General features: G+C 46.8%; 1 protein-coding gene across 1 annotated transcript; it reads right to left on the bottom strand.

Annotated features, from left to right (window-relative positions):
• Positions 1–3,329: 3,329 nt before the first annotated feature.
• ING2 (inhibitor of growth family member 2) lies at positions 3,330–9,676 on the bottom strand. Its single transcript, XM_004065364.5, has 2 exons — positions 9,047–9,676; positions 3,330–4,144 (listed from the first exon to the last, which is right to left on the bottom strand). Exons 1-2 carry the CDS (start codon positions 9,216–9,218, stop codon positions 3,474–3,476), a joined length of 843 nt encoding a protein of 280 aa, XP_004065412.2. The 5' UTR covers positions 9,219–9,676; the 3' UTR covers positions 3,330–3,473.
• Between the last annotated feature and the right edge of the window lie 1,048 nt (positions 9,677–10,724).

The raw sequence follows: 10,724 nt of genomic DNA, 5'->3' as shown, positions 1-10,724 counted from the left end.
TGGAGTGACACAGGGCTGACCCTCTCTCCTCCCCATCTACTTGGTTGCTACTCAAAATGTGGGCCCTGGCCCAGCGGCATCAGCATCACTGAGAAGCGTGCTAGAAATGCAGACCCTCGGGCCCCACGTCAGATCTCCTGAAGCAGAAGCTGGATCTTAACCAAACATGCTTATTAACATTTGAGAAGCTCTAATTTCCTGAGTAATTTCAGTCACATGGCTTCGAATGCCATAGAGATGACTCTCCAAAATGTTCACCTCCTATTACCCTAACGGTCATACGCGGGACTCCATGCTGGATTCTACTGGAAATCTATTAGGCATCTCAAACCTAAGTGCAAACCATAAATTTTTATTCTTTTTCCCCCTTCAGGCCAAAAACCCGAGTCACCCTTGTCATCTCTTTGCCTTCCAATCCCTGGGCCAAAGTTCTGTTGGCTGTACCTTTAGTACACAGAGTCCTACCACTAGCCACTACTGCTGCTGCTACCACCCTAGGCTAAGCCACCAACACTCGATGTGAAGACTTCTCAGTTGCTATTAAATCTTCTGAGTCCCTTCTCCTAAATCTCCCTATTTTCACCCAGGTTCCCTATAATATTGTATATACAGTATCCAGAGTGACCTTTAAATATGTCAGACCATGGCTCAAATCCCTCAATGGCTTCCCAAGTTTCCTACCATGGCTTCCAAGAGTCCCCAGTTCCCAGCCCCTTGTACACTGTGCTCTAATGCCCTGCTTTAGTCAAACTGCCAAGCTTGTTCCCTCCTCCCTCCCTCAAATCTTTGCCTGCCTTATTTCTGCTCTTAGCTCTAAGGATTACTTCCTTAGAGACACCTTTTTAAATTACCATAAATAAAAGACTCGCCACCCCCCTTCCATTCATTTCCAGCCCTTTACTCAGTTTTCCTTTCACTTTAGCAATTTACCTGACATTTTAGGTATCTGACTCCTCCACTAGAATGAATCGTCCACAAGCAGGGATATTTCCTTTTTACACCACAGCTGCTTAAAACGGTGCCTGGCACATTAATTAGCGCTCAGATGTTGAGTATTCAGGCACTGGTGGTGGAGCCACTGGGGGCAGGAGATGCTCTCATGTGTGTATAAGCATCTGTATCTGCTTCAGATTTGCATAAATCTGGATGTAGATAATCCACAGCAGCTTTCAATAAGTTGAAAACTGTGAAATGTGGCAGTGGTTCCAAAACATTTCTATATATTAGAATGGGGATCTTTTAAAAATTCTAATGCTTAAGCCACATTCCAAATGAATTTAGATCACAATTGCTGAGGGTGGGGCACAGATATCAGTATTTGTTGAAACTCCCAGGTAATTCCAACGTTAAGTTTGGGAACCACTGGTGTATACAGTATGAGTTGGTAACCATGATATGAGATCCAGAATACTCAACAAAAGAAATTCCAGTCCTAATGCTACGCATGCTTAAGACTTCTATTTCCAAGATACGTAGAAAACAAAACAAAAAAGTCATAAAACTGTTTCAGATATTAGGTCTTAAAGAGAGCACACCTTCCAGGATTTTCCAGGTTCGTTTTCCCGTCAAGTCTAATCCAAACTTTGGCATTTCTATCAGAAAGTTGTTTCTTTTCTCCCATCTGCCAAGGCAGATTTACGTATGAAAAAGTGGTGACTTCTATGTAAGTCGCATCTGAAGGCTTTGGGGGTTTTGTCCATACTGATATTTTTAATGGTGTCAAGTAAAAAGCTCCATTCTGGTAACAAGGTTGTAATCACTAAAACAAAATGCCATATTCTCAGAAGGACTTCCTTACAACTCAGCTAAGTTATGGTGATGAGGAAGGATTTGCTAAATTCTTAATCATGCTGTCTAACGTTTCTCACTCAGAAGGTAATAGAATCAACTAGCTCCAGTCATGAATCCAAATATTCTTAGGACAGAAGCTAACAAATATTGCACATTTACCCATCTCCAAACTCACCTTTAAACTATCTTTATACCTCAGAATGAAGGACAAGATTAATGAAAGAGAAGTCATGTCATTATTAAAATCCTCACTATAGTGCAAATACTAGAAATTTCCAAGGAATCTTGGAGATATTTAAGCCAACTCATTTTACAGGTGAATGACCTGACACCCAGACAAGGTGAAATGACATGCCTAAAAGTCACACAGGAGAGCTAGAAGAGAAAAAAAGCATTTTTTTTCCCAAAACAAGCAGACAGGATTTTTCATGTTAATCAAAAAGAATCAAGATCATCAGATTAGGAAGAAATGAGGAATAAAACATATGTTACACATAGATTTAAAGAGCTAGTCAATCTGCTGCCCCCAAAACCAAAACCTTCTCTAAACATATGGACATATATCCATCAAGATGCTTACCCTTCAAATATCAGAATCTTGGAAAATTCAATTTACAAATACATTAATTGCATTATGATGATGAAATAAGTTAATTAAATGTGAAAACATCAAACAGCACCAATACTAGAAGTTAAGAAGGTAAATACACTATTATTTAAAATAGTCACTGATTGGGACAGAAATGAACAATAACCACTAGCAAAACCATTTAAAACAACTCTCTGACATAAAGTCAATATGTAAAGACTACTATATGCCCCCTTCCACTGATAGGCCTGTGGCTAGGCATCCTGGCAGCGGGTCACATGGAAAATACTATTAATTAAGATGTATTTTTAAATTGTTCAACCTTGAGCTGTGATACTATATAACCCAAAGTTTGCCAATGTATATTTTCGGTATGCTAACTTCTCTTACCTGTCCCAATTAAAACAAAACACAAAACAACTCCCTTATTAAGCACTAGATTAAGTATATCTACGAAGCAGCAGCAAGGCATTGACAAATGGGCTACTGACAGTGGATCAAAATGCTACTAAGCAAAAGACAGCAGCACGTACTCTCATAAGAGCACATTATTCCACATGGAATCCCAAATTACTCTTATCTCCAGTTCCTTAAACTCCTAGAAGACTAGAGATGAACAAGCCAACGTATAAATAGGACTAGGGAAAAAGAAGCTCAAATGGCATAGCGTCTATATTTTAAAGTACCCAAGATCATTTGATGCTTAAGAGAAATCCCACTACATCTAATATTTTTTTAAGCCTGTATAACTAAAATGCTAGTGAAACTTTTGTGTTTACCCAAAAAATAACATTGCAGTTTTAAGCGAAAATGAAATAGGCATGGTTTGTGAAATTTTTATAATGTTTACGCCACCCTCTTCCTGTTCCCTGCTCCTTTCATCAGGTGATCTGAAGACTACCTGGTTGGAAATATTTGGTAACTCAGTGCAGAAAATTAAGGTCACAGACAAAGTACAACAACTTTTAATACACCATTAATACTAATGATTAAAAATTATTGCATAGTCTTATGCATTTACCCTAAAACATTTTCTGAAAGCAAACGAAGTATATAAAAGACAAATAACCCTTTAAAATGTGGATGGCCTTTACTACCTCGATCTTCTATCCTTTTTTGTCTTTTCAGTACTTTTGTCCATTGTTTTCTCATTATCTCCCCTGCACTTTGGGCAATACCATTTCCCCTTTGGTTTATAGGTAAGTGAAACACATGAAAAGTGAAACCATTCAATTGGACACTGTTCATTGTCACATCCTATCATCTCCCCATAAGACACTTGGTTGCATAAGCAGTATGTAGGTTCATTAGGATCTATTGCAAACTCAACAGGTGAAGCTTCCCTTTCCTGCTTGGCCTTGGAGCGTTTCTTTTTCTTTGCTGACTTGGATTTCTTTTCTTTAGGTGGCTGATCATCACAGTCTTCAATCCCATTTGCCATGTGACATAAATCACGGCTTTCACTGGTCCGCTGCCTGCGGGGTCTTCTTGAAGATCTTTCTGGTTGGCTGGAATCCATCTTTGCTTTATCTGAGGCTCGTTCACTTTCAGCAGGATCTTGGAAACACTGTGAGTGTAACTCCATTTGTCTTGCCCGATTTTCCACTAATTCGAGCATTTGTGTAACAATCTGTATTTTTTCATCTCCCAATTCTTGACTATTAATTAGTGCTCTCTGGAGAAGCTGCTGTAGACGTTTCTTCTGGTTTAAATCATCTTCTTTCTTATATTTTTCATAGACATCATCAATTTCCTTTAACGTTTCTAAAAAAAGGAAAAGAAAAATGAGAACGTTATCATGTGTTAGCAGACACAACATTTCCAAGGTAGTTATTTTTTACAGAATTGAAGTTAGAACTCAAACCATGAAACCATACTCCTCTTTGGTACATATACATTGAAAACTATTTCATACAAAGACCACATTATCTAATATGAAAGTATAGTTAGAAATAAAGTAATGAAAAGAAAGAACACAAAACTAATACTCATTAATCTATATTAAAAAGGCTGGGCGCGGTGGCTCACGCCTGTAATCCCAGCACTTTGGGAGGCTGAGGCAGATGGATCACCTGAGGTCAGGAGTTCAAGACCAACCTGGCCAAGATAGTGAAACCCTGTCTCTACTAAAAATGCAAAAATTAGCCGGGCATGGTGGCAGACGCCCCTCATCATTTCAGCTACTTGGGAGGCTGAGGCAGAGAACTGCTTGAACCCAGAAGGCGGAGGTTGCAGTGAGCCGAGATCGCACCACTGCACTCTGGTCTGGGTGACAGAGCAAAACTCCATCTCAAAAAAAAAAAAAAAAGGCCGGGCGCGGTGGCTCACGCCTGTAATCCCAGCACTTTGGGAGGCCGAGGCGGGTGGATCACGAGGTCAGGAGATCGAGACCACGGTGAAACCCCGTCTCTACTAAAAATACAAAAAAATTTAGCTGGGCGCAGTGGCGAGCGCCTGTAGTCCCAGCTACTCAGGAGGCTGAGGCAGGAGAATGGCGTAAATCCTGGAGGCGGAGCTTGCAGTGAGCCGAGATCGCGCCACTGCACTCCAGCCTGGGAGACAGAGCAAGACTCCGTCTCAAAAAAAAAAGGATACGAGATGTTTGGCTAATTAATGATCAAAAGTATTTCTCATGGGCAGGAACACTGAATGCCACTTTAGTCTACTAAGTGCTATTAACACCTTCAAAACAACCCTATATATAAAATGTGCAGGCTGGGGTCCAGCTCTAAAACTTGAAAATGTTACAGGACTAGGCTACAGATTACTGCCCAACTGTGTTTACAGGATTTACAGTCCAATCAATGACTTGTGACAATGACTTGTGACATGACTCCGGAGACATAGCTTCACTTTCACATCATACATTCTTAACAAAGAAGGCATAAGCAACTCTTAGCTTCCCATCATCTTACTTTTAATGGCTCTACTTTAGCCTCACATGGGAAATTCTGAAAATGAAACTATTTCCAGAGTAGGTTCTGGTTCTGGCATCAACTGACCAAACCACTAACAAAATTACAATAAAGTCAGCACTCGATCATTCTGCCTTTGTAGATAAATCAGTAGTTGGTTCTAAGCTTTCTGAACTGCTGATTTAGTTGTATGGCACGTGGAATACACTTACTTAAATCAAGTAAAAATAGCTGAGTCACTAGAAGGTATCCAAAAATCTGAAAATATAATTTCAGATGTCACCAAAAATTTACTTAAGATTAGTTTTGCTCAAATCTGTTTTATTTCTTATTCTTACAAGATGTAATGCTATCTCAAAGAGTTCTGTCTGCATGGTATTTTTCATACCACATGGCATACTAGTTTTATATTCCAATATTATAATTATTAAAAACAGAAATGTTAGGCAAGTAGATATATACATTGGGGCTGTCTGCAAGTAAGGCACACAAAAGCAAATATTCAACAGAACTCATTAATTAGCTTCTCCCTGGAAATCGCAGGTACTCATACTTGATGTACAACTGTCTAACTTGGAATATATAACAAAGTGCCACCACACAGTTCAGAGTACTTATACCTGCATAGCATATTTTTGAACAAAGTTCATGTCTATTCCATTTGCTTAGCTCAGCATCTAAGCAGATTTCTTAAGAACCTCATTTCCCTACAGGAAAAATAAGGAAACTGGTTCCCTCAGACACATAAAAAATTGAGGATTAAAAAAAAAGAGGCAAACCTCTTTTCAAATATTTTGTACCTAATAATCAGGTGTTAGAGGCTAAGTACAGTATATATCATACCAGCACATTGATAGATGAGATAAAAAAATTTGTAAGATACCTTATTATATAGCGAAAACAGACAAGAAATTAACATTTACTCAGCCCCTTCTATGTGGTAAAGATTTTCTCAGTTAATCCCCACAGCAACCCCATGAGGAAGCCATCACTTCTGCTTGTGAAAAAAACTGCAACTCAAGAGATAAGAACCCCAGACTTTGAACTGTGCCAGATCTGTATGTCTGACCTCGCAGTGTAAGCACTTTCTATAAACTATATGAAAGGCACTTGAAATTAAGTATCAAAGTTTAGTTTGAAGGTTGTTATTTATCTAAGAAATTATGAGTGGGAACACTAGAATAAAAATAAAAGTTCTCTAATAACCCTATCCCATAATAAGTACTTCAATTGTGAAATTGTTTTCTTCTTTCTCATTTTATGTTTTTCAGCAGTTCTGAAAGTGTCTCAAGTAGGTTAGAAAGAAATTTGACTGCCTATATAATTTATATCACTAAATATTGCTAGAAATATTAGATCCAAAACCAGAAAATACTTAAGTACTAGTAAAGATATAAAAAACATGAAATCTGAACCCAAAATATACATAAACATAAAACTGTGAAAGTTGAGCTCAGTAACCACGTGCAGAGTGAAAACCAGATGAGTTTTTAATCACTAATCACAAACTTCATAGAGCTAAGAATTTTTATAATCTCTCAATCTTGTAAGGCCTACTATATTACTAATGTTACCAGAACTATTAATACCTGACAATTATAGATGATCCGAAAGCAGATTTCCCTGTCAACAAATTATAGTATCCCTCACCAACTTCAAATAGCGTAACTCTTGTGAAAGGAAACATGTGCCTTCAAAGAAATGTAAAAACCTGCAAGCTTGCTGGGCGCGGTGGCTCACGCCTGTAATCCCAGCACTTTCGGAGGCCGAGGCGGGCGGGTCACCTGAGGTCAGGAGTTCAAGACCATCCTGGCCAACATGGTGAAACTCCGTCTCTACTAAAAATACAAAACTTAGCCCGGCGTGATGGCAGTTGCCTGTAATCCCAGCTACTCGGGAGGCTGAGGCAGGAGAATCGCTTGAACCCGGGAGGCAGAGGTTGCAGTGAGCCAAGATCGAGCCACTGCACTCCAGCCTAGGGGACAGAGCAAGGCTCTGTCTAAAACAACAACACAGACTACAAGCTTTACAAACTTTGGTGTTATCTGAAAAACTAGAAAGGTTCCATACACAATTATTAAGCACGTATCATTTTTAGGTTACCATTCATGTTTGTGCTCCATATCTGTAGAAATCCCCTTGGACAGTTTTTATTAAAATTTAAATTGTTTGAAAACAGAGATATGCATCTATAGTAGCAGGCTCTGGAGCCAAATATTCTACATCTAATTAACTGGACGAGTTACTTAAACTCTTTGTAATCTGTAAAAGAAATATTTATATAATGGTCTGTACCCAGCGCATCAGTTTTAATTCCCTCCCCACCCCCTCCCCAAACACGGATCAGTCCTATGAATCCTATGGATTCAGAAAACAGAAACAAATTTATAAACTAAAAAACATCAGAGACACTTATGTCACCCAAGAAGTGGATTCCTTAGAGACTTTTAAACTATAGGATTACTGGCGTGTCTACAAAAACAGAGAATGGATCCAGGAAATTATCTTTAAAGTTCGTATGGCTGTTTCCATACTACGTTCAAGGTCTGTTCCTCGATTCAAGGTTATTAAGCGCACATTTCCCCTTTTAAACTGCCCTCCTAGTAGCACCACCGATAGTAGGTGGTAACACTGTAAGGAAGGTCGATTCTGTCCCGGGTTCCCGGGTCGGCCCGTAAAGGGTGGTTTCGCCTCCACACTTAAAGTCGGAGAAGGAGGGGCTCGGGGACGCCAGGCGGTTGCCCAGTCAACCAACCCACTTCCTCCTGAAGCCCGGAAGTGACACATGTCCCGGAACCTACGCGGAGCCAGGATCCGCGACGGTCCGAGCTGCTGATCGCTGTCCTGATCGTTTGGTTGGGAAGGAGGTTGGAAACATCACGCAAAACATGCTGCAATCCCCGACTCGGACTCCGCTGGGGCGGAACCAACGCCCCCGCACAGCCCCGACTCCCTCCCCAGCAGCCAGCTCGCCACCGCCCCTCTCGCGACCAGCCATTTTCCAGGCCCGCGGGAACGCGCGCCGCGCCCCTCCCACGCCCCTCGTCAAGCCCGCAGGCCCCGCCCCCGGCGCGGGGGCCCTCCCCGCCACACACGCCCCTCTCTTCCTCTCCCGCGGGGGACCCCTCCCCTCTTAACCATTTTGCCGAAAGAACTGGGCTAGGGCTGCGACGCGGGGCGCCCGCGAACTTTCCCGGGGCGAGAGAGCGGAACGGACTGCTCTCCTCCGGGCCGGGGCAGGAGCGCGGAGGAAGGCCCCCTCAGTCCGCCTCCGCGGCCTCTCGCCCCCTCCCCCCGCACGTTCCAAAGCACCCGCACTCCGGGGTGGGGGCGAGTGAGGTGGGGAAGCGCGCTCCGCAGACCAGCGGGAGCCCGGCCGCTCACTCCCTCCGACCCTTGCCCGGCTGCAGTCCCGGGCCGGGGCGGCAGGGTCTGCGGCACGGGGCGGGCGAGCGCCTGAACAAATGCTTGCTGCTTAAAATGGCTGATTCCCCTCAGCGGCAGCTGCAGCCGCTGGGTCTGCAGCGGGGGCTGACAAGCGGCCCCCACCCCCACTCTGGGGACCCCAGAGAAGTACTCGCCCACCGCGGGGCAAAGGAGGGCCGCCAACCCGGTCTTCAGTCCTCCCAGTCCCGCTCGGCAGACCCTCGGTGCGCTCGGGGAGACTGTCACGGGAGAAAGGGAAGGTGGCACTCCCCCGGACAGGCTCCCCGCCACCGGCTCCCGAGGCCGGCAGCCCCGCGGCCCCTACCTTGATATTTGTTGTCCAGCTCTCGCAGCACAGACACGTTCCTCTGCATGTCGTGGGGCAGCGACTCCACGCACTCAAGGTAGTCCTGCACGTAGCAGGTGAGCAGCCGGCTCCGCTCCCCGGTCAGGAGCGCGGCCGACGAGTACAGTTGCTGCTGCTGCTGCCCTAACATCCTGCCGATCCGCGCCGTCGCCGCCGCCTCCGCATCCAGCAGCCGCACATGCACCGGCCGCGGCCGCCGCGGGCCCTCAGCTCAGCAGCCCGGCGCCGCGGGGACCCCGCAGCCGCTCGAGAGGGCACGGCCGCGCTCCCCGATCTCCACTCCCCCCAGAGCAGCCCTCACTCCCCGCCCCCGCAGCACCAGCCCAGGGGCGGGGCGAAACCGGGGCTCCCTCCTTTCTCCCCTCCCGCTCCAGGACCGGAGCAGTGGAGATCCCCTCGGCAGGGCCGGCGCCGGGGTCCCGGGCGCTGACACTTCCTGTCCCCCTCGGAGTCCCCAGATGCTACGAGTGCCGTCTCGCAGCCCGGATCCCCATGACAAGCCAGTCGCCGCCCGCCTGTCCCCAGTCACCCTCCGTGCCTCACGGAGAGCCTCCCGCTAGCCTGCCCCCGCCCCTCCGCCCGCGGCCGCCTCTGCGCCTGCGCAGCGTTCCCTGCGAATAAGGCCGGGGCCCGCCCCTACCGCCTACCGGAGGGTTCGCATTCTCCCGCCTTCGCTCCGCCGCCCGGGCGATTGGTCTGCCGGCTCCGGGCTAGAGGGGGAGGGTGTGGGGGGCGGCCAAACGGCAGGCCGCGCCCCGCCCCCCCTTAAAGGGGAAGCCCGGGGAGCCAGTCTCTGCGCCTCGCGTCTGAATGGGACCCTGGAGGGGAGGCGGCTCGGTCCTTCGTGCCGTCCTCCCCGCGGGGAGGGGCAGCTCCGCTCGGCTCGCTCCGCCCGGCCACACCGGCTTTTTCCCCATCAGGCGGTCCGAGTGCGGCTCCTCGCGAGCCTGCAAAGGAGCAGCAGGCGGTTCCTTTTCGGACGACCTGGAGCGAGGCCTGCGGGACTGCGCGCCCCGGCGGGCGGCGGGCGGCGGGCGGCTCCCAGCATGCGCGGCGGCTGCGTTCCCGCCGCCTCCGAGCTCGCCTGGGGCTGCCGCCCGCCTCCTGCCGGGCCCTCGGGCTCGCCCGGCACCGCGGGGCTTGATCAGGGAGGTAGGCGGTGCTCCCTCCGGCCCCCGGCGTCGTGTGCCCTGCGGGTTTCGTGGCCCTTCCCCTACGCTGGAATCTTCTGTGTCATTTAGGGGGAGGGGATGCGGGACGGCATCTGCCTGCCAACGCATTGGCCCACAGACAGCCTTTAAAAACAACTGCTTTTGGTGGGTGTCAGAACATTTAAGCACAGGACGTCGGTGAGGCTTCCTGGCGGAGTGGGGCACACGCCAGCTTTACGGGACTTTTTGCTCAGTCCTGCCCCAGGACTGCAATCGGAGGGGACCTGGGGCATGGAGGAGACGCCAGTAAAAACCTAGTCAGCGGGCGGGCCCTCAGCCCCATAATCTACGTGATCTCCTAGTGGGGTTTAATTTCGGTGTAGTGTAAATGAGATGCCAGGCAGAGGAGCTGATTTTAATTACAGATGGACATTTTTGAAAGAAATGGGTGCAAATAGAATGAATGCATGGAGAATTTTAATGGA

Source organism: Gorilla gorilla, chromosome 3, assembly GCF_029281585.2.
Source record: "Gorilla gorilla gorilla isolate KB3781 chromosome 3, NHGRI_mGorGor1-v2.1_pri, whole genome shotgun sequence".
In the NCBI taxonomy this organism is placed as follows: Eukaryota; Metazoa; Chordata; class Mammalia; order Primates; family Hominidae; genus Gorilla; species Gorilla gorilla.
Note: the sequence above shows the minus strand (reverse complement) of the source record. Positions and strands in the feature narration are given on the sequence as shown.